General features: G+C 34.4%; 1 protein-coding gene across 4 annotated transcripts in view; it reads right to left on the bottom strand.

Annotated features, from left to right (window-relative positions):
• Window positions 1–242: 242 nt before the first annotated feature.
• Window positions 243–25,093, bottom strand: part of LOC111508674 (peptide transporter family 1) — a 113,453-nt gene continuing 88,602 nt past the window's right edge. For all 4 annotated transcript variants that reach the window (XM_074176263.1, XM_074176262.1, XM_074176261.1 and 1 more), the window contains 6 exons: window positions 23,469–23,972; window positions 14,834–14,916; window positions 10,264–11,012; window positions 8,679–8,868; window positions 6,346–6,585; window positions 243–818 (listed from right to left, as the gene is read on the bottom strand). In XM_074176263.1, the coding sequence (XP_074032364.1) occupies window positions 630–818; window positions 6,346–6,585; window positions 8,679–8,868; window positions 10,264–11,012; window positions 14,834–14,916; window positions 23,469–23,972 (1,955 nt within the window). In that variant the 3' untranslated portion in view covers window positions 243–629. The remainder of the gene's footprint in view (window positions 819–6,345; window positions 6,586–8,678; window positions 8,869–10,263; window positions 11,013–14,833; window positions 14,917–23,468; window positions 23,973–25,093) is intronic.

Genomic DNA, 25,093 nt, shown 5'->3' with positions numbered 1-25,093 from the left:
GGACGGGTGAACGAGCTATTTGCCATGTTCATCTCAATAATATTCATGACTGGAACATAACAAGAAATAGCGATCAAATTTGCTCGGCATAAAAAATACCCAATGGAATATTCCTTGTTATTTTTTCAGGAATCACAACTTATGAATATTTTTCTAATGGAATGGTATCTCACCTACCTCAATCCTTTCTAAAGTGTCTAAAAACTACAATGAATAAATGTGACAAGAATAAAAAACAAAGATACACTTATTCCTATCGAATGGTATATTTACACATGAAATATGTACATTTTATAAAAATAATTGGATACAATAAAGCATAAATAAATTAACTTTTCAAGTATCAAGTTGTTCTGAAGAGGGGAAATTTTCAGCGTTAAGGCTACTAGGCATTTCATTAAAGTGCTTGATATTTTTTGAAAAATATGAGTCCAACTGAATGAATCCAAGTGATGAAAAAAAACACTTTTTGTCTCAGGGATATTTCTTTTTCTTCCTGTGACATATTTAATCATATAATGGAAAAGTTGTCGCTAGCAAGCAGCCTTATGCAGAAACTTCGGCAAGTAATTGAACACAAAAATTAAGTATCAGTTTGTTCCTTCAAATATGTTTTCACACCAAGCATTTTATTTTTCTTTATACGTTGGATTGTCTAACCCATTTTTTATTTTCTCATCATGGTCATCTCCATTTGTGTCCTTGAGTTCTTCTAGTTCACTGGTCTCCGATTGTACGTACTTGTACTTCATTGCCAAGAAAGCGAATAGAATTATGTCTACGACCATCAAACCAGTGTAAAGGAAGAAATCATTCGACTGAAACAAAAAATATTTTAAATTGGATTGCGGTGAAAGCCTGATTGAAATAACATACGGATACATTTACTACTTTCAAGACAATAAGAAATAAATATAGTTTAGAAAAATTAAAAAACACGCTTTTAAAGAACATCGAACTGAAAAGTTAAAAATAGTTTTTTTAAATAAGCTTGAAACAATAACGAACGAAAAATACTAGTATTATTGTAAAAAAAGCGACGGGCGCCTGATATACAAAAATATGGCACAAAACGCCCACGATTTGTTCACAATAATACCTACTAGTATTTTTCGTTCGTTATTGTTTAAAAAAATATTTTTAACTTTTTAGTTCGATGTTCTTTGAAAGCGTGTTTTTTAGTTTTTTTTAAACTGTATTTATTTTTCACTTTTTAGGCCGATTTATTGGCAAAAATATTTTTTTTAAGCTAGTATTATAAATCTTTAACAGACGACGCACGAATGTAAAATTCCTCTCAAAAAATATAATAAAGTTTGAGATCTCAAATTTCTATAGTAATACTGAGATAAAATTAGATAAAATTGAAGAAAAATTAATTTTTTGTACCTTGTGTATCAGGGTTTATTAAAATAAATTATTTAATTAATTATTCCGAAGTTAAAAAGGCTAAATAAATATATTTATTATTGTAGAATAAATATTATAAATATATATTTAGTAATGAAATGTTATTCGTTTTTAAATATATTGTCCAACAGAGGGCGGGCAATTGTAAAATTTGTTTCGAAGTAAAGAGAAAATTTGCAGTAATAATTTCAAAAAACAATTCAGTCTTGATGTTTTGATGTTTCATTCAAAATATTAATGGGCTAAAAATATTTTTTCTGTGAATAATTTTATTTTTCAAATCAATCTTTCGATTTGATATGTATGTCAAGCACTTTAATTCTAATTTTTCGATTTTTTGAAATAATTAGGTAACTATATATTTTTAGGTGTACAATTTACGATAAAGTTTTCATTGTTGAAATCCATATTCTGGTTTGCTTTCAAATAATCGAATTAGATTTTAAAATGTATCTTCCGTTTCGTTCAAAACTTTTTTCTGTACTGAATCACGGGTAATTGTAAATATTTGAATATTTCATCTTTAGTACACAATTTCGCTAACACTTATAATTCTTAAAATATATTTTTTATTTTGATTTTCTTTTGAACAAGCTATCAAGGAGGTTACATATAGCGGCATCTGCCCGCGAATAACTCAAGTAATAATTGATAGTTACGTGCAGCGCCATCTGCCCGCAAACAGATCAAGCAATAATTGATAGTTACGTACAGCGCCATCTGCCCGCGAATAGATCAAGAAATAATGCCGATAATTCTGTCAATACAGATCCCGAGCTTGAGAGTTACAAACAAACATACATACAAACAAACATACATACATACGTACATACATACATACAGGTGAAGCTAATATAAAGCGTGTAAAAAAGTGATTCAGGCAAATCAGGTCTTAAAACGTGACTTCCAAAACCGAAAATTATGATAAAAGTGTCATTTGCTTCGGAGTGAAATCTAATAATCAAACGAAATTTTTGAAGAGTCGGTGAAAATTGCAAGAGTTATGAAAAATTGTATGGAAAATTTACTCGTTTTTTGCAAATCTCAAATACTGTTTGAGATTTGATAGTTCGTACTGGAACCTCTGGTGTGAAATAAATATATTGAAGACACTTTGCCAACACCAGAACAAAAATTACGGCTTCTCGACTCGCGTTTTGCTCGCGTCTTCAGGAGATAATAATAATAATAATATTTATTTTCCATTAGACATAAACAACAAGTATTGGAATCGTCAAAGTACACATGACATAAAATTCACAGTGTGAGCCACACCGTTGTTATTGAAACAACAACAACAAAATTAAATTAAAATAAAATACAGCACAGATACACTTACATATTACGAATCGTAAAATTCTTGCAAATTATAAGAACAATTCTCAATCAAATAATTCTTCAGCAAGTTGAGGTTTGTTATATCTTTTAAACACCTAGGGAGCTTATTCAAAATTGTAAGACCTACCACTGATGGACAATTCAATGTTGTTTTATATTGACGAAACGGAACATGGAGATCACGTTTTTGTCTAGTGTTCACATTGAAAAGGAAATCTATTCTTGTTTTTAAAAACATAGATCGACAGTTCAAAGATGTACATACAGGATAGGGTTTAAATTCTAAATATTTGAAATATATTCCTACAAGAAAATGTACTAGGAACTCTTGCTACTATTCGAATATTTATTTTCTGTACAACAAACACATCTGAAGCTAGTGTTGAGTTACTCAATAAACATATGCCATATCGTAACCTTGTCGCAACTTGCGCGTGATATAATGAAAATAATAGTTGTTGTTCTGTCAAAATGCTGTTGAGGTTTCAAAAACTACATCTCACCATTTGATCTCCACAAACTTTATTTGAAAAATATATATGACAACATGTTTCGCTAATACAGTAGCTTTATCAAGTGATTTGAATACTTCAAGTTGCTTCTTACACTAATATTTATATACTACAGGTAACCATAATTGAGACTACCTCAAAAAAATTACCTAAACTTCTACCTAAGGTACCTCTTCAATTATGATCACCTGGAGCACCTCTTTGTCAAAGATATGGTTTTCTTCTAGTAGATGATTTGAATATGTTGAATTTGTTTTCTTATTCACATAGCTCATATTATGTTCCTAGATTCGATTCCTTAATGTTTGGCTAGTTTGACCAATATATAACTCAGGACACGTTTCACACTTCATTATTTTTAACTAACTTTCCCAACGTATTACTTGTTCTTGTTGTTATACATTACGTTGGGAAAGTAAGTAAGTGAGCAAATTGCAACAAACGATGGATTTGAAGCCGAACTAATAAACATAATACTTTCCAAAAAAGTTTACGCAAAGGCGATTCGAGACGTTTTTCCTATTGATAAGCTAGATAATCAAAATTATAGAGCTTTAACGTATTTTGTACAATCAACAGAAAAAGTGGCTTCATTTTTCAAGAAAGGAGATATTAAAATTACATATAGAACAAGTAATACGTTGGGAAAGTTACCTAAAAATAATAAATCCAAACAATAAACATCCAAATTCGAGAATTAGGAGTATATAAAGTGTGGAACGTGTCCTGAGGTATATATTGGTTAAACTGATAGAACATTTAGGAATTGAATCTAGAAACTACATATGAGCTATGTAAATAAGAAAACAAGTGCAACATATTCAAATCATCTCCTAGAAAAAAATCATATCTTCAACGAAGAGTTTGAAATTTTGCACATAGAAAATAAAGGTTTGAAACTCAAAAATTCAAACATTCTAATGAATGACCAACTGGATTTGAATAGATCACCATTATTGATTTTGTTTTCTTCCAAACCGAGAAAGAATTATTATTGATTTAGATGTGAGGATATATGCTCCAGGTGATCATAATTGAAGAGGTACCTAAGGTAGAAATTTAGGTAATTTTTTTGAGGTAGTCTCAATTATGGTTACCTGTAGTACATAAATATTAGTGTAAGAAACAACTTGAAGCATTTAAATCACTTGATAAAGCCATTGTGTTAGCGAAACATGTCGTGATATATTTTTCATATAAAGTTTGTGTCATCCAGTGAGAGGCAGAAAACAACCACTTCTGGTGGTTGAGAAGGGGATGGATGGATGACGATGTTTGGGGAAAAATAATCTATGACTACATCAGAATTTGATCTATGATTGCGTCAACATTTTGAGGGTCATACCTCGCCGATTAAAATTAACCCAATAGGTATTTGACTGTTTTAGCGTTGACCATGCGATTGCCAGTTGAACATTATGTTAGTTTCAATCATTATGAAGATTTTATATATTTTAAAATTAACCGACGGGTTTTTACACCTACACCAATCCATACCTGCATAATTTATGCATTCCACGATTATTTCAACATGTAACTTGCCGTGACACAGATACCAAAACACAGTTCTTATTACCCTGAATAAATCAATTTTTTTGAAATATTTTTGCAACTATGAAAATTGTGTCGTAAGTCTCGAAGATATCAAACGCAAATTCATTCAAGAATCTCACATGTATCCTAGTAGATGGTTGTTGATAAAGTAGAGAAGAGTTGAAGACCTGTATACAAAAAGTAGGAAATATAGTTACTAGAGAATTATCTCTATATTTATTTACGATTCATAATATTACTTGAGTTTAGGTGAAAACTAATTGAAGGTTTAGTTTATAATATCATGAGCGACAATTATTCCAACTCATCAAATTGACATGGACCTGTGTTCAGGTCAAAACTGATTGAAAATTTAGATGAACATATAATGAATCAACCACCAATTTCCACTCTATTCGGTCATTCAGTGAATTATCAGAATTCTTAAATCTATTAATCTCTAAGCACTCCAAAAGATTGAGTTTCAAGCCTTTCTCTTCCAAATGTAATAATTTATATGTTTTTTCATCCTTCGGAAAAATATTCTTCCCGTCTGTCCAAATTGAAGTTACCAATATACTCCTGATCTATCTCTGAAGATTCGTCTTTATTTTTTTAAAATAAATTGGCTTTCCACCACAAACATTTTAGATTGGAAAGTCTATCCAAGTTTTGAAGTAGTTGTAATATTGAAAGTACCTCAATTTTGTGATGATTATGGTTTCATTCCACATTTTAGTAATAAAAATGGGAAACAACGTCTTGCCTTCTCCATACCAAAGCTCAGTAAAAATCTGAAATTAACATCATATGCACGAATAACTCCAGTGAGGAATCCTGCACTGACACCTGTCGGATATAATCTAACGCATTTTGTGGTATTAGCCAGGAGAGTAGTTGTTTCCTGATAAGTGTCAGTCCTTTAACCTACTGTGTAGGTGAGGAAAGACTGGCCTGAACGAATTGTTACTTTGGATAATTTGATAAAATATGAAAAAAAATATTATCAAAAAAATAATTAATTCAATAGGTTGACAATCGAAGAGATATACGAGTATCAGACTAAAAGATAGACAGTAAATATTCCAGACGGTTGGACATTGTTGATAAATCTCCACATATACTCTAATACTCGGTTTTCTCGGCGAATTATATTATTTAGATCTCCAAGATGTGGATTCCGTGGTTATTTTTCAATTTGACACTGGAGGTCTAAATATTACCGGAGTATTTTCTCAACACTAAATCGTTTTTTAACATCTCGACACGTGTTTTGATCATCAAGTGATCATCCTCAAGGGGAAGGTTGAACTTTGATCTTATTCAAAGTTTGATCTTCCTCTTGCAGATGATCACTTGGTGATCGAAACACGTGTCGAAGTGGTAAAATAACGGTTTGGTATTGGGAAAAATATTCATTACTAAACCAAAGATTTCAAACAGTGCATCACAAGTACTAGAGGTCTAGTTAGTTGAGATACAGTCCACTTGGCACTTCATTTTTGGGAATAGATGTAAAATAATTATATCGTAGATAACGTAAAATTCTTACCTGTTTGTCGAATATTTTTGCAGACTCAATTATCACAATGATCAAGTTTCCGAATGCAGTCGTCAGGAGCCAGCAGGCTTGCATCAAGGATTTCATAGAACTTGGTGCTTGCGAGTATGAAAATTCCAAGCCGGTGATGGAAAACATAATTTCAGCACCGGTGATGATGAAATATTGAGGAAGTAGCCACAGCATGTGAACACTATTAGGTTCGGTAACGGTGATTACCTTCGAATGATTCTGTAAAGATGATCAGTATTAAAAATATAGCTCTCGTTGATTTGTTACGGTCGAACTCTTAGTTGTTAGTCTAAGTCCTACGAGATGTGTTGCATAAACCCGCTATAAGAGAACTCGAAAACGAGTTGGGTAAGATCAACGAACTGGTCAAGGAAGATATGTACAAAACATTGAATGCACAGGAGAACTCAACCATATGTTATGGTCAGCCAAAAAATTCGATTTGAGTATAACGATCAATAGTTTCAACGGTATCAGAAAGACCATCGCAAGGTCAATTCCTACAGTCTCTGATGTTTGAGATGGTCATCGTGTGCTACATATATTTTCGATTGACCATTATATGAAGCTTCTAAAAATATGGCGTACCGATATTTGCAAAATTCTATCTTTATTCTACACACAATATGATCAACACTCATGTGAATTTGTGTGAGGCAATGTTGAAAAAATTCAAAATGAGAAATGCCAAATCCGCAGACAACATTGTGTCTGTGTCTGTGTCCAGATTAAACAGACTAATCTTTCTCTTGAAGATGATCACTTGGTGATCGAAACACGTGTCTAGGTGTTGAAATAACGGTTTGGTGTTGGAAAAAAAATCCAGTAATAAACATTGTGGTAGGTGATAGAACGAAGATATAATTATGTGAAATGTAGACTAAAAAACAATCCGCTGTTTCGGTATTTTGAGATGAACCCAATTCCAGTCATGAGAATTCATTTATTTGATTGCGAAATGATTGCAGTGAATGAGGATTTGTTAGTTAGGCTTGCTATCTATTACTGAACGTTATATTGATCGTTATCCTATAGTCCTAAATCCCGTAGTCGACAAACTAATAATAAATAGATTGATTAATATGTAGTTACGAATGTGTGCATGTGCAAACATGTGAGCCTGAAAATAGGGTACCAGGGTTGATCCAAATGTTCAACAAAAAATGATTTTTCGGTGTAACTTAATATTTATGGTCATTGGATCTCATAACTTCTGAAAATGAAGTTATTTTCCCTAATGAATGTCATTAGTTCGGACTTCCATTATCTGATATTATATAAAATGATTTGAAATCCCTGCAAGAACTAATAAAAAATCCGTAGCAGCCTAACGAAAACCAGGCTACCAAACGCGGACTGCGATTCCAAGAATTGTATTTACCGGATACCTGTGAGTGCGGAAAATCCTATATTGGTGAAAGTAAGAGGCCATTGAATGTTCACATTGCCGAGAAGAAACACACACAGCGAGGGGAAACCAACACATCAGGAATAGCAGAGCATGTTTGGACCCATCAACGTAACATCTGAGATCATACACAGAGAGGAACATTGATTTAGGAAAAAATTCAAAGAAGTGGCATACATATTGTCCAACAATGTATTCAGTCAAGCTGGCGTAGAGATATGCAACATATGGAAAACCATAATCAAGCGAATCACTGAACCGGTGAAGCAGAAAAAAAAGAAAGCGAAGATAAGTGAAAGTACTCGAATGACCTATAAATAGTCATCTCTCAGAGGAATTAGTCTAGTTATCACTTGAAGACGATTGTGGATACTAACAATCAAAACGTCGTGAAGTAACTTGACTTGCAATCTCTCAACTTTTTAATTTTTATTCTATTGTTCTATTTTTACTTGTATTTTATTTCACTCTTGTTTTATTTCAGGGTTTTTTGCTCAATACAATTATCATTTTCAGCTATTTATTTTTAATTTTTTATTAGTTCTTTCAGGGATTTCAAATCATTTCATATAATATTAGACAATGGAAGTCCGAATTATGGCTCATTCGACATGTTATTCAAAGTTTTGTTTTTGGACAATTCATTTTTGAAATTCTCTGATATTAGGCACATAGAGTGTGAAATACGAAAAAGTCCTCCATTTTTGACATCTGTTTTCTAATCACTTGAAAAGCCTTTTGTGATATTAGAAACGTAACAGAAATACAGCTGACTTCTTGTTTAATATGAAACCACCAAATTCCACTATTTCAATTCAAAGAATTGAAAAACGTAGAGCTAATACTCAATTCAAACGACCATATATATGACGACTCCTAAATGTTTATGAGATATGGTACTTACATCACTCAACATGACTGTATAAATTCCTCCCAACAAAAACTTAGACGAGAATCTAGACCCATTTTGTCTTCCATATTTATAATCTCCCGGTTCGTCTATAGTTAAGAGTTCGTTATTTCCAGCTGCAGCGGTATATGAATAACTGTCCATTATGTAGGTTATGTTTTCATCAGCTGAGTAATCTAGCGTCCTGAAGAAAAGATATAAAATCGGATTTGAGATCGCTGCATTATTCTAATAGAGTATTTGGTGCTGAAGTGGAAAGTCATTTATTTTTTATGAGAAATAAATTCTAAAACATTCTAAAAAACGTAGATACTTCTAAAAAGATAGTAAGATTGTTCAACTCAAAAATTGTAAGATTCCTATAGGCCTGTGGAATCTAAATGGAACAAACTAGTATTTTATGTAGTACCTAAGGTATATTGTGAATTGCTTTTCTGAAGAAAATGTATGGAAGAGAACAGGAATAAACCAGTTTCGCAGACATCTTCAAAGATGTGCGTGCATTTAGTACACTGCTTCAGTTTAACAACTGCACTTCTATACATCGTTGATGATATAGTAGAAGGTACCATTGAATATTTTTGTACCATTTTAGGTCGACTTCATTTCAGTGGAGATTTTGATACCTTGAATCACATTGAAGCTTCTCATTGCTCTTTTGGGATAGATATATAAGACATTCAGAAAATCTTTGTATGCCCTTAAAAAATGTTTGATGAGGGAAAAGTTGAAGTGTACATTCATATGTAAATATTGTATCACTTATATTTTCACAGGAGCCAATCTTTGAACCAGTGTTATGTTCATTCATATGCTGTTGATACCTTGCTCTATCCACCTTTGCCACTTGAAGGAGTAGAAAATACTTATAATATTTCAAACAGTGAACTAGGTTAGATTAGGTGAAAAGTGAGAGGGTCTATTCGATCCTCCACTGCAACCCGCAAGGGTTGATTGCGGCTCACACCTATACACACTCGACCAAATGAACCCAAACCCAACGACATCGTAGTTCATCCCTACTGTAAACCAATGACTGTTTTGTATCAAGCTTCGAAGGGTGAATAAACGTCTTGGAGTGAGCCAATCCTGGAAGATTCTATCAGAAGTCCATGAATCTTCTTGGCATGCAGGTGTTCAATCTTTGTTTGGCAAAGCCTCAAGCGATGCCAATGGCATATTCTGGTCCAATGAAGCTTCTTGCAGCACCCTCCTTTGCAAGGGAGTCAGCAGCCTCATTGCCTTTTTGGCTAATATGGCCAGGAATCCAGACCAGAGACAATCTGTTAAGTCTTCCTATTGAGGAGAGTTGTTTTTGACAATTTGCTACCAATTTAGACGTTGATCGGTAGGAGCCGAAAGCTTTCAATGCCGTTTGACTGTCCGATAATATTCTTACTGACTTGTGTATGAGGTTGGATTCTTCTAATCTCTCCGCACACAATTCAATAGCGTAAATTTCCTCTTGAAATACAGTCGCATTAGTAATCTTGATATAACTAGTTTTCTCAAATTATGTGAACAGATTTTTGATAATATGATTAATTTCGTTATACTTATAGTATCATTGATAACTCACCTTACTCTCGGAAAACCATCCTCGCTTTTCGCAATCTCATCCAGATAGCAATGAATTGCATCTTTTCCAAAATAAATACCATATGAATTTCCTCCTTCTACATTTTCTTTGGATTCCTTGTGAATCGTTTCTCCGTTTAAACAGTTCAGAGTTAATTGGAATGTTAAACTCGTATTTCCCATGAGATCAATATCCTTCTTCTCGTAATAATCCATACTTTCCATTGGAGGAGACTCCAAGTTGAGTTCTTTCACATAAAAAGATGCACTGCATGGGGACGGATTATATATTCGAAGCTGAATATTTCCTGCAGATGGCAATACCGGGTCAGTATTTTCCAAAGCAATGGACACCAAAGCAGAAACTGCAAATGCCACAGCTGCTAACAATCCTCCAGCAGCCATTCTTTGGAGTGGAGTCTTCAACAAGTTGCACTTCGACAGGAGAGGATAAACCCAGTAAGAGAAAATTGGAATGAAAGCTAGAATGAGCAAAGGATTCACTACTTGAAACTGATCTGGAAGGATAGTGTAAAACCCAATGTCACCATCCATTCGAACCGCTTGGAAAGTCCAGCCGGATCCCTGTTGGTCATAGAGTGCCCAAAATATGGGTAGAGGAATGTAAAGTACCAGAACGTTAAGAGTGGATTTGATGTCTGTGACCAATTGGACGCCATATTTGTCTTCTGCGAAATCCAGCCAGTGCTCCTTCTTCTCTTTGGACTTGATTTTTTTCCCGATTGCGTACTGCAAAAGAAATATTTGGATTTACTTCTTCTATCTATCGAAACACTTTTCCGAGTACGCTACTTCTTACAAGCTAAGTTAATATTTTAAAATGTATTTGGACCAATCATTACCTTGCATAATGAGGGTCATTAAATTGATTCTCAGTATTTTGTTATCTAATGCTACCTGATAACCCGTTGTCTATTTTTATTGCTCATCAGTTCATGAAAAAATTCGAAATTGAACCTAGACAATAGGATCATTTTTTATGAATTTGGTTTCAATACGTAGATGATGTATTTACCAACAGTTATTTTCACAGTTTCAAATTCTTACACTGCCTTTACTTTATATAATGCAAATTACTGTAAATATAAAAAAACAAGAGGCTTAAATGTTATCAAATAGTTGTATTCACAAATATTCAACTAGAAAGCGTGAAAATATACGTCAACCTTTCTACAGACTAACGATTGGGCAAAACTGTTATATTTATCACGATATAAGGTGTTTTATTCGTTTTAAGGAACTGTTTGGTTCAACTCACGAATTGACAAATCTAAACTGCTTCAGGAACGCTCTTCACAAATACTTGGAAGGAAACGTATTTTATTCTTCAGATAAATTTTTGATGTAAGTGTAGGTGCATTATTATACAGTGTGTAACAACGAAAACTTAACAGAGCCGTTTTTGAATATAAAAAGTAAGATTTTTAAAAAAAGCTCGGACACGTCGATTTTTAATTAAAGGGGGACACCCTTCAGACTAATCAGATTTTTTTTAGTACGCACCCCCTCGGAGGGTTTTGTAACGATTAGTTTTCGAGATAACTTGAAGTTAAAATTGCCATGTTGAAAATCATTAGACAGACCACTCGGTAACTTGTATGCCTAAATAAAAAATTTTTCGAGCAGTTCTTCTTATCAGTTTTTTGTTAAATAAAATCCCTTTTTTAAAATCAATACCCAGTCCTCTTCTTCCACTTTTCATTACTACTTCGTTCGATTGTTCTGTTTAAACGGGTCGTGTATTGTTATTTGATTAAAAATGCCTTACACTAATGCTTAAAGGGTTTCAGTTACTGCTTTACTTTGTGGCAACGATCAAAATGCTAATAGAACATCAATTTTATTTAACGAGCAAAGCCCTGGTAAACACAAAATTGGTCACAAAATTCAGGGAGACAGGTTCGGTTAAATAAGAAAAGAAATGTTCAGAGAAGGGTAGTGAATGACGATAATGCGATTGGAGTGATTGGTCAAGTCATCGCCAATCCCAGGTTAAGTACCAGAGGTTTATCAGCAATGGCCGGAATAATCCATATGAGCGCATGGAGAATCCTTAAAAACCACAAATTCCATCCTTACAAAATTAAACTTGTTCATGAACTCAATGAGGATGATTTTGACCGAAGACAGGAGTTGTGAGGGCATGAGTGAGAGAAAAATGCAAAATCCCGAGCTGCTTTATAACATCCGTTTTCCGGACGAAAGTTCATTTCATTTAAATGGTTGCGTGAACCATCACAATTGCCGTTATTGGTCGGATGAAAACCCAAGACAATACGCAGAAATACATACCCAACATCTCCAAAAGTTGAATGTCTGGGCCGGAATATTAGGCAATCATATTATAGGTCCATTTTTCATTGATGGAAATTCAACCGGTGATTCTTATTTACAACTTCTTGAAGAGGCAATACAACCTCGTATAGTTGAAATAATTGAACAGGATCCAAGATGAATTCATCTATTTTTAACAAGACGGTGCACCACCCCATTATGCCCAGCAGGTTCGAAATTTTTTGAATAATCATTTTGAAATACAATGGACTGGCAGAAGAGGTCCAATTGAATGGCCAACACGATCACCAGATTTAACACCACTGGACTACTTTTTGTGGGGATATTCAAAGTCTAAAGTTTATGCTACACAGCCAGCCAATTTGGATGAATTACGTCGTAGAATTATTTATGAATGCCGAGCTATAACTCCTGAGATGTTGAATAATGTAAGAGCAAAATTCGAACAAAATCTTCATTGTTGCATGGAGCAAAATGGCGCACATTTTGAACATTTACTGTAAATTTCTTATGTGAGTTACCCTTATTAGGTGTTACTTTTTTTGTGTGTGCTTTAAAAACAATTATTGGGATTTTTTAACACTAAAACAGTTTTTTAAACTTTTCTGTGTCATCATCAGTCAAGGAAATCAGCAGGTTGTATTCGTTGTGTAGGTAAGTTTTTAGTATGATTCACTTTTTTATCAGAAGCATAAAATATCCATGTCAAAAGGCAACCTTTATAAGGAGGTGCTACTCAATTTACCTAAAATGTAAGGGTGGTAACCAACCCTATCCCCCGAAAAAATCTCCTCATAATAAACGAATAATTCTTACTTTTTTACGAAATCAAATGGACACGTATTAGCAGGTTGTCTTTTCTGGTATTTCCATGTCATAATTTCACATGAAATCAACAATATCTGCTTTTTTTGTGTTATTGTTTGGTATTGTAGTCAATAACCGAGAATGATACGAAGCGTTATCCATAACAATAACCGAGTTTGGAGGAATATTTGGGAGAAGCTGCTCACTGAACCAGGTTTCGAATAAAGCCGCAGTCATATCTTCGTGGTAATCAGCAGACGAATCTTTTACATTTTTGGCCGACAGAAGCAAAGCGTTAGGTACATAACCACTTTCATTCCCGGCATGCAAAATTATAACACGTTTTCCCCTTGAAGAAGGTATGTTCAAAGCACAATACTTGGTTTCGTCTATCCAGCCATATTTGACAACATCATGGGTGTCAAACCAAGTTTCGTCGAGGTAGTGGTTCCACTAGTTAATTACCGAACAATCAATTAGGATAATCATCATTTAACAGACAAAGTCCACATCGGACCAAAAGTTTTAGGTATATAAACAGCTAACCCTTGTCTTTAGATTCAGTATCAATTTGCTTCTCCTGAAGATGCTGACCTTGTTAGCGAAACGCGCGTCGAGTGCAAACATATCAGTTTGGTGCTAGGGTAATTGATCTCTAGAAAAAGTTTTCAAAAATCGGTTTGCAAAACCACACCTCACCTAACCCCACGAACACACGGCACTGATAAAGAAATATTGTGAAACGGACAAAAAATTAGTATTCAGCCAGTCCAGCTAGCCGAGCCTTTATTCCTCAACTAGATTTGATAGCACGTTTACTAACTATCTGGGCGACAAGAAATGTTTATGACTGTACTCTTATTTTTCTTACCGTTCCAATTGGGAAGGATAGACTATACTGCTTAAAATCACTGCGTAAATAAGCCATGATTTCTCGTAAAAAGTAAAGGATAAAGAATGGTTATTATGGGTTGTCTCGCGGATTGCCACCATTGTCTACAACAAAAATGCCGGAACTACATTTTTTGTCTGTAGGCTGGTGGCGTTGTCTTCGAGCGAAAAAATATATGATTCGATGAAAAAGTTATCAAGAAGATAGTTGAAAGTAACGGGTATCCTTCAAACATAGTAAATGATACAATTAGGAAGTTATGAATACACTTGATGAATACACTTGATGAAATAATTAAACTATCCACGATAAAAATGATACAGGATCCACAACTGATTTTATTTTAGACGCTTTTCGCTACATGATAGCTTCATCAGTTGGACTGATGGACAGTAGTTGACCAAAAGCAAAACAAAATAAAAACCGATGACGAGAATTAGGTACTTGACTCTCAATTTCCTTTAAGATTTGAGGTCAGCTCGCACGCCACCGAGGGGTTGAACATAAAGTCTCGAAACTAATTTCTAACAAAATTATTTGAAGATTTGATACTCACTGTTATGCATTTGGTAACATCCACTATAACATTTCCTCCTGGCTTCTTAACTTTGTACAGAGGTTTTCCAAGACCAAAGAGGACTGAAATCAATTAATCGATTAGCATAAAATCAATTAGAATAAAATCAGTTAGATCTTATATAAAATCTCCCCTTGTAATTGTCCATTTTTTAAATTCAACTATAAATCATTACTTGGCGATTGTACTTAGTGATGTCAGTGAGCAGATAGTTGTTGGTTCACAGATGGATCAAAAACACCTTCCGGTTTTGGTGCAGGTGTTTTCAGTCGCAGACCCAGGACAGAGATATCAACCTGCCTAGGAACCTATGCGACTGTATTTTAAGCGGAAATTTACGCTATTGAATTGTGTGCGGAGAGATTGGAAGAATCCAACCACATACACAGGTCAATAAAAATATTCTCGGACAGTTAAGCGGCGTTGAAAGCTCTTGGCTCCTACCGAGCAACGTCTAAATCGGTCAGCTTGATACCAAACAGTTGTTGGACTACAGTAGTAGGGATGAACTACGATGTCTAACAGGCCTTCTTACAGGTCACAGTCATTTGAATCATCGTATGCAGAGACTCGGACTGTCGGAAGACAGTGTGTGTCGCCTCTGTTTGGAAAATGATGAAACAGCAAAGCACATATTTTGTGCCTGACCCGCTGGGGACCGAATCAGGTTTTTAGAGTTTGGCAGAGCCGTACTCTTACCATATGACCTGAAAAACCACTCACTATACAAACTAATCGGCTTCGTTGAGAAGCTGGATTTATTTGGTCGAGTGTGAATAGGTGTGAGCCACAATAAACCCTTGAGGTTTGTGGTGAAGGGTCGACTAGACCCACTCACTTTGGACCTAGCCTTACCTAGTGATGTCTTGGCTTTTGATGCCTGGAGACAACTCGTCAGATTTGTTAGATAAAAATCTTTAGAACATCTCCGAGAAAAATCGTCTGCCTGCGCAACATATGAAATATACCACCAGTACCAGTACTTCTGATGAATTGTAGGCCGATTTTTATGAAAAAGATGATTAGTTCTAAAGAATGAAAAGAATTTAATTCCATGATTATTAAGGACCTACACATAATACAATTTGTTGAACTTCCGATAGTAATAGTTTATTTTAAAACTTTTGTCCGTTTTCATAGGTCTATTTCAAACTGTTATATATCAGTGAATACTTATTCAATTTATTCGAAATAAATATCATTTGAATCAGTTCACTTCTGCCAACGTAACACAAGTCGACTAATTCCGTCTGTATAAAAATTGTGTACTCGGGATTTGATGAAGTCGACGGAAGCAGTTTTTGCCTGGCCCTGATTGGCGAAGGTTCTGCCGGTGAGACAGGTATCGAAGTGCTTGAAAAGATGGTAGTCGGTTGGCGAGAGGTCTTGATGAGGCAGAACTTCGACGCTCAACTTTCCTCAATTTCCGGTATATTTCCGCTCAATTTTCGGTATATTTCGTCAATTTCCTCACAATATGACTCTGCTGTGATGGTTTGGCCCGGTTGCAGGATGTTATAGTAAACCACACCAGCCGCTTACCACCATACAGAAACCATGGTCTTTTTTTTGGTGATTTTTCACTTTTGGAGTGTTCTTGAGTGGCTCATCGGTGTCCAATTACTATCCTGAACGTCTCCTGTTATCGTAGAAGATCCATTTTGCATTACACGTGACGATTCCATCCAAAAAAGTATTGTTTTGGTTGCACAAAAGCAAAGAAGAACATACCTCGAAACGAAACAATTTCTGTCGATCGTTCAAATCGTGGGGCACCCACTATTCTAGTTTTTGACCTTTCCAATACGTTTCAAACCATCAAAAACCGCAAGGGAGCTGACGCGCAGTTTTTCCGTCAGTCTTCACCAGGGTCCTCTTCGTCCTGGATTACTGAAGGTCGACCACTTCGGAGCTCATCTTCGAAGCTAAGATCTCCGGAACAAAATTTCGCAAGCCGAAAAGTGCGTTCAATATTACTATCATTGATTCAATCCATTCATTACTATCATTGCCAAATGCCTCGATAATTTTTCGGGCTGTTTCTGTAGCACTTTGGTTCAATTTGAATTCGTGGAGTAAATTGTCCAAACATCATTCAACGACATCATATAAGGTGAAAAAAGGCAAAAACTTAAAATTTGGAAAAAATTAACAGTGCCAAAAGAACAACATTAACTGAATAGTTCAAAATTCTCTGTCGATCAGTATATAGTTGAAAACATATTTGAAGTCTTCTGGATAGATAATATATTCATGTTATGCCTTGCTCATATGCTTTTTCCTTTGTCTCACTTTTGTGTATGTTTTGCTATATATTTTACCTTATTTAAGCTAAATAGATTTTTAATATTCACTTCTAAATTTATAACCTTTATTTTTTTCTTACTTTCACAAAGATTCATGAACTACTCACTTACCAATGTATACTTGGTAATTATTTTTATATTTCTATATAATATATGATATCTTCTAGGTTAAGTTGTCAAACAGCTTCGGCTGAACTTCGCCCTTTCATTGATTTTTTTATCTACTTCTTCTTTATAAACAATGTATGTCAATGAATAAAGCCCATTTATTATTATTATTATAATTTTTATTATTATTATATACCACCAACACAGTAGAATACTTATTCAGTGGGATATGGAACTACAAAAACACATGACATTAAAATTGACAAAACTTTTGCGATAACAAATAATATATCGCCAATTGATTTTAATCCTATTCTGACTCAGCTAATGGCGCTTTCCCAAAAGAACTAAAATGCGGGAAAGTGATTCCAGTTCACAAAAAAAAAAAGAAATAATTTGGAAAATTACAGACCAGTAATGGTACCTTTCAGTTTTCAAAAAGTATTCGAATACTCTTTTCTGGACCGTTTTATAACATTTATTGAAAAATTTAAAATTATAACCGAAAACCAACATGGTTTCCGAGAATCAAGGTCGACGATAACAACTTTAGTTTTCTTGTAGGGAATACTTGGATATCAACATCTATAGAAAATCGTCCACAGTATGTTACTATAGACCAAAACAATGGCAGCAAGACTCAGAAGGTCAACTCACAACTGAGGACTGTTGAGAGAGGTGTTCCTCAGGGGTCAATATTAGGGCCTGTGCTATGTGACAGATATAGATCAGAATATCAACTCAGGCAAGTACACTGCATATGCAGATGATTTTTCACTGACAATATCAGCTCCTACAACATCGGAAATAGAAAAGGTGGGCATTGATGTAATGAAAAAAAATACTAACTATTTCAATGAAAACGACTTGTATTTGAATGTTGATAAGACAACGTTATATAGATTTCATAATAAACAGAAAGCATATAACACAATAGAAATCGAAGTGAATGACAGGCCCTTATCAAGCTCTAATAAAGGAACAATGAAATTTCTAGGGCTTTATATTGATGAGCACCTTGACTGGAAGGCACAATGTGGACATATTATTGCCAAGCTTCACTCAATGAATTACTTAATCAGGAACATGCGTAATCTTTTAACCAGAAAACTGTTAACTCTTTATTCCGCTCAAATAGACTCCCAACTTAGATATGGCATTTTATTGTGGGGTATGTCAACTAGGTGTGCTGAGGTGTTTATAGCACAAAAAAAAATTGTTCGCCGCATGGCAGGAGTGTCTAGCTCTCATTCATGTAGAAAATGGTTTCCAAACTCAGGTATATTAACAACACCATGTGTTTATATAAATAAAGCATGTATGTATGTTTTCCGAAACAAAAATAAATTCACACATAATGATAACTTGCACAATTATCATACGAGGAAGGAAAAAGATATACATTCTCAGACGGCCCGTTTGAAGCTGAGTAATCAATCTTCAAATAGCATGGGAGCTAGATTATTCAATAACCTTCCACCTCAAATAAAAGGAAAGGAAAGTTTACATGTTTTTTAAATATTATTGAACTGAATTGAATGAATGTATGTAATCGTTATGAATTGTTGAATTTTTCAAGTAGGTTTATGTATTATGTATTTTTAAATATTTTTATTGGTTTGGTGCTATGACAACTTTCAATGTAATTTTTACGATTGTCAATTGGACCCCGTTATGCAATAAGGAACCAACTGACATTTTTAGGTAAAATGAGATATGCCGTGTTTTAGAACTCAAATATCGTTCTTAAGGTTTTGCAATAGAGAACCAACTGTTAGGAGTGTATCGGCACCTGTAGTTCTATAGTCTGAACCAACTGAAAATTGTAAGAAGTCCTTATCACATTTTTCAATACAGAACCAGGTAAACTTGGTACCTTGTTGCGGAATACTGAACAGAACTATTGTGTCGAAATGGATCCAACGTTGCTTGGAACTCTTTTGCATAATACAATTGTCAGATTTTATCGAAATCATTTTGTTGTTTGTTGACAACTAGTGACGGAAAATATTCGTTTTTCAATTAAAATGTCCTCCCAAAGAACAATATTCATGGCAGAGAGAGGAAAAGCATTAGCTATTTCGCCAGAGGATAATACACATACGGTAATACATACTAAAATGATGTTTATATAATTTTATATCATTCTAACCTCAAATTTAAAAAAAACTTTGCTACAACTTGGCTTATTTCCGAGCCTTTTACTGTTAACCTGTGAAGAAAACGAGAGTTGCATGTTATTTAATATTATTCTTGAGTTCCGTTACATATCAGATACCTATTATTAAGTCTATTTTTTTGTGACACAGTTCGTTCCTTACTGAAATGTTCTGTTCTTATAGATCTCAGAACAAGATGTAACGAATGACAATAATGAGTATATAACTACTCATATTGAGACTACGACTGAAACTACTGGAAAAAAGCCTATTGAAAAATGTCCTAGTGTAGAAACGGTAGAATCTTTTCAGAAATGTAAAAGTATTGAAAGTTCAAGTGAACATTTTGAAAATAACGATTTCCAGGAATTTGAAGATGTTGAGAATTTTTTCATGGACACAAATTCTGAACCTGTTACTGATGTGAAAAATAAAACAGATTATAAACAGGTAAGCCCTACTACTATTGAACGTTTGAATAGTAATATTGAAGGAAATTCTTCACAAGAGTTTGAAGATTCCGATGATTCTGTGAAGGACAGAGATTATGAGCCTCATTCAAGTGATGCATCCTCGGATGCTGATTTCAATATGCAACAGAACAATATCATACGCTCATCAGAAATGACAGAAAATATTGATAATAATATCACCCTTGACCGTAAAGGCCGTTCGAAAAAAGAAGGAAAAGGAAATATGAACAACAAAATAGAAACCAGAGGAAGATACGTAAAAACAATAATCAGCAATATTATTCAGCTGAAGGAAAATTAGTGGAACCGAAAGAGTTTGTTGACTGGTTTTGTTCATGTGTGATTAAGTGTCATGAGAGAATTTCTGTTGAAGAAAGAAGAAAGTTTTATGAACACTATTGGCATTTAGGGAACTATAATGTTCAGACTTCATTCTTATGTGCATACGTAAAAGAAGCAAAATCAATGAGGAAAAATACAGCGGCAAAAAATCCAGAGTATATTCGATCAATAAAGTCGTAACCTGTAGAGAAATGTTCATCAAAACGCTGGGGATTTCTACCAAGCGTGTTAATACTGCACTGCGTAAAGTAAGAACATTAGGAACACACTTGATCGACGAGGTATATCTGGAGGTCACAACAAAATGTCAATGTACCACAAAAATGGCGTTGTTAGTCATATCAGTAAGTTTCCTAGATATATATCTCATTACTGCAGGGAAAAAAAGACAAACAAGAGTTTTTGGCTGCAGGAACAACACTTACACAAATGTATAGACTTTATAAAAATGAAAATACGAACACAGTGAGCTTTGCTTCATATAAAAAAATTTTTAAGCAAATTCAATTCAAAATTGAAGAAACCAAAAAAAGATACTTGTAACAAGTGCGACGCATATGACGCCAAAATTAAAAATTCATCCGAAGGAGATGAGAAAAAGATAGTTAGTTTAGAGCACAATATGCATCTAGAAGAAGCAGAACAAGCTAGGAACGCGATGAACATTGACCTACAAAATGCAAGTGAAAACGACGCCACAGAAACACTGACTTATGGCATGGAAAAAACCCTTCCTTTACCACGGCTAACTACTAACATAATATTTTATAAAAGACAGTTGTGGCTCTACAACTGCGGAATTTATGGGGGAAAGGAATCAAAGTCAGTTTTCAACTTGTGGCTGGAAGGACAGCCAGGTCGTGGGTCACAAGAAGTTGGTTCTTGTTTGATGCTTTACATTGAGAACAATATTGCGAAAACAGTGAAAAATCTTATATTGTGGAATGATTCATGCGGCGGCCAAAACCGTAACATAAAAATGGTTCTAATACTGGAATGCATACTCGAACGTTCCACACATTTAGAAACCATCAGATGGCGTTTTTTAGTTTCGGGGCATAGTTTCTTGCCAAACGATAGCGATTTTGGCGACGTAGAATGTGCCCTCAAGAAACTACCCAAATTATTCTCTCCCCAAGACTCCGTGGAGGTAATGGAAACCTGCCGAAAAAAAAATCCAATCAAAGTAATTTCTATGAAGAGTGAAGACTTTGTAAGCACGGAAATACTGGAAAAGCAAGTAACAAATAGAAAAATAAGCTGCGAAAAAAAAAGATTAACTGGCTGAAAATGAAAGAAATAAATATTTCGAAAGAAAAACCCTACAGTATATTTACAAAAACGAAATACGATGATGGCGATGAGATACAGAGATCAATATCAAAAAAGGAAAAGGAAGGCAACCAGGAACATTATTTTCTAGACATCTGACTCCGCTATGGCCCAATGGTAAACCAGTAGCAGAAGCGAAACTTCAAGACATCAAAAGGTATTTGCATTTGATTCCTTCTGCGAACCATCCGTTTTATCTCAACCTTATAGGCGATAAAACAATCGAGGAAGACGTAGAAGGTTACAATACAAACTTGGATTTTCAAGTGGAAGACGAATGAATTTTTAAAATTAATTTTTGCAAAAAAGACCCAAGTGATTTTTTTTTTACGTTCTTCTTGGAGTTCGTATTCAATTTGTTTAGAGCATGTTTCCTAAGGTTATAATTCAATAAAAAACAATCGAACAATTTTAAATATCCTCTTTTGGATACAATATTATTTTCAATAATCACCAGACTACTTTCTTTTAATTTTACTCCAAATTTATGTTCTTGTCAGTTGGTTCCTTATTGCATAACAGGGTCCAATTAAGAAAGAACAAAGGAAAAAAAATAGAATTCGAAAGTAAGTCTTCAAAATGAGTGGTCAACTTCAATATTTTTTTCAATTACAAGATATATTAATTGAAAAATTTATGGTCATTCATGTAATGCAATTATTCAATTGAATTGAACTGATTATTTAACTGAATATTCAACTGAATTGTGGATTATTGTTTTCAATGCATGGAATGGATATCATTGATTTTTTTATTTGAGTTTTTATTTGAAGTTCAGAATTGAACTTTCTAGGTTACAGAACTTTCTATAAATATTTTGAAATATTGAATGGTGTATCATTTCCAGTTTCCACTAAGAAAATAATGTAACTATTGACTTGTTTCGAAGACACACTTGAGACAACCATCTTGCTTCAAATGTAACCAATATTCAGTTTAGAAAGTGGATATTTTTAGAACATATCTTAATTTTTTCTCACAGAGGGATGAAAAGTTCGCTTTCCGTCGCCTATATGCGGGACAAAAATGCCTCGTTCTCTCCCGTTAGTTAAAACTAACGCCCATACTTATAACTTACTTTTCCTCTCGGTAACCTAGCGACGAATTGTTTATCAAGCTATCAAGCTAAATGTGACAACTTGAAATACATGACGACAATAAACATTTTTATCTGTGATTGAAAAATTCTAAATCAACGAAAGGATCGAACTTTTTATCCCGCAGTGACAAAAAATCGTATACGCACCACGGGTGCGGTACGGCAGAATGTCCTACTTTTCTCCCTAGGTGAGTAATATACTAATTCTGCGCCCCTATCTTTGATATCTTCAGAGTCTATCAGACTTTTGAACCCACTGTTGAAATTCGTAAACAAATATTCATACAGAGATCAAAACGTGTCTGAAGACTGTATCGAGGAGAGACACATATAAGACACCTATAAGGAAATAAATGTTATGAAATAAAATTTCGAAAAATTCATCTCTCCCAACCACCTTCACAGTAGGTTCTGATAAATGCCTGTCCATATGGTGAGCGAAAGATCGCTCACCATATGGACTATATAATCAGCTTTGTTAAGAAGCTGGGTTTATTTGGTTGAGTGTGAAATAGGTGTGAGCCACAATAAACTCTTGCGGGTGGCGGTGGCGAGTCAAATAGACTTACTTACTTTGGACCTAACTTAACCTAACCTAAGCTATCTGTCGGAAATAATTCAATATCCAACGTGGTAGTAGCCGTAGAAGTAGTTGTTTTCCAGCAAGTATTTACTAGAACCCACTCTGTAGGTAGTTGATATGTTACGAAATTTCATTTCTATATATTCATTTTCTTATGAATATTTATAAAATTTCACAGCTTATCATATAGCTAACTATGCTCACCAACTTACCTATTGACACTACCATCAAAACTCCGGGTAATGCGAAGGCAAGTGAAAAACAGCTATTTTCGCCGAAGCAGTGGACGTTTTGCCTCAAAATCGGAGTCACAGAAGTAGAGATCAAACTCCCAGCGTTGATGGAGAAGTAGAAAAACGAGAAAAACAAAGCTAGCTGCGTTTCTTGCTGTGGTAGAATAAACTGATCTCCTCCAAAAGCGGAAACGCAGGGCTTGATTCCTCCGGTTCCAACAGCGATGAGCAAAAGTCCCAAAATGGACATTCCTTTCTGGGGCATATTTAGCGGTTTTATGGCGGTGAGAGCCAGAAGAATACTCCCAACGGCGTATATCATCGACACGTATAGTATAGTCCTGAATTTTCCTAAGTAACTGTCCGATAAGATAGCGCCCAGAACGGGAAAAAAGTAGGCGAACATTGTAAACGAGTGGTAGATGATCTTGGCGTCAGCGTTTGAGTAAAGTAGGATGTCTGTGAGGTAGAGCACGAGGATGGCTGAAAAAAAAAGAGGAAATTATAGAAAGAAATTAATATAATAGTTCAATGTGTGCGTTAAGGAAAAATACAATTTTCTATGGCAGAACGGAACGAAACATTCTCAGGCAACAGAACATAAAGGTTTTCTCAATTTTTAACCGAAATGAAACAATGTCTAAACACACTAGTGGAAAGTGAAAAATGGCGTGTTCAAGTTGCAAAGAAAGAAGAAAATGCACAAAGTCTCTATCGATCCATAAGTTTCCCCGTATTTAAGTCATTCATTTTAACAAACAGAAAGACTTAGAGGCAAGTTAAATGTTGCCATCGAATTTCCTCTAGATGGATTAGACATGAACAATAATGCAGCAGAAAATGTGACTCCTTGTCGTTATAATCTATATGCACTTTCGAATCACACTGGATCTACCTACATCGAACATTATACAGCATTCTGCAGACATCCTTATACTGGCACGTGGCACGAATACAATGATTCACACGTGTCACCAATTTCACCAAAATCGCTTGTGAGTGGAGATGCATACATCCTCTTTTATGAAAAACAGGAAACAAGTTCGCACCTTTGAGCGTTTTGAAATATTATTTTTGTACTGTTGTTCTTAATGTTATAATGAATACACAAATATACATGATATTCACTAAAAAAAAATGAGTTACATTTTCAACAAATATTTTGAAAAGTAATGCAAAAATCCAAGGAATTAAAAATAGTCTTCCAGAGAAAAGTCTGGACTTTCGAAACTCCACCATCAATATTCATTATTTTGATTTAGAGGAGAAAATAGGGCTGAAAATGGATAGTGAAAAAATATATGTTGAACTCATAAAATATAAATATTGAGTAATGTATAATTCAGTTATAATTCAGATGCGTGATTGAGCGATGTTAAGTTAAAGAAAACTTGCAAATTGTTTACCAGTTATTCCTTTATTATGTAAAAACCGTGACTTTTTTAACCTGGAGACCGCAAACTTTTTTCCCCTCTTGAGTTCATTGTTGAAAATGAAACATTTTTATGAATAATCTGAGATATGAACAATGAAACATTTAAATTAAACTAGACATTTTTTTTCCTTAATATGTGAATTTTTCCATATTCACATCATGAAACACT

The sequence above is a fragment of the Leptinotarsa decemlineata genome, unplaced genomic scaffold, assembly GCF_025532065.1.
Source record: "Leptinotarsa decemlineata unplaced genomic scaffold, Ldec_3_MD MMD2_tig00001719_RagTag_RagTag, whole genome shotgun sequence".
In the NCBI taxonomy this organism is placed as follows: domain Eukaryota; kingdom Metazoa; phylum Arthropoda; class Insecta; order Coleoptera; family Chrysomelidae; genus Leptinotarsa; species Leptinotarsa decemlineata.
This window is presented reverse-complemented; position numbering and strand designations above follow the sequence as displayed.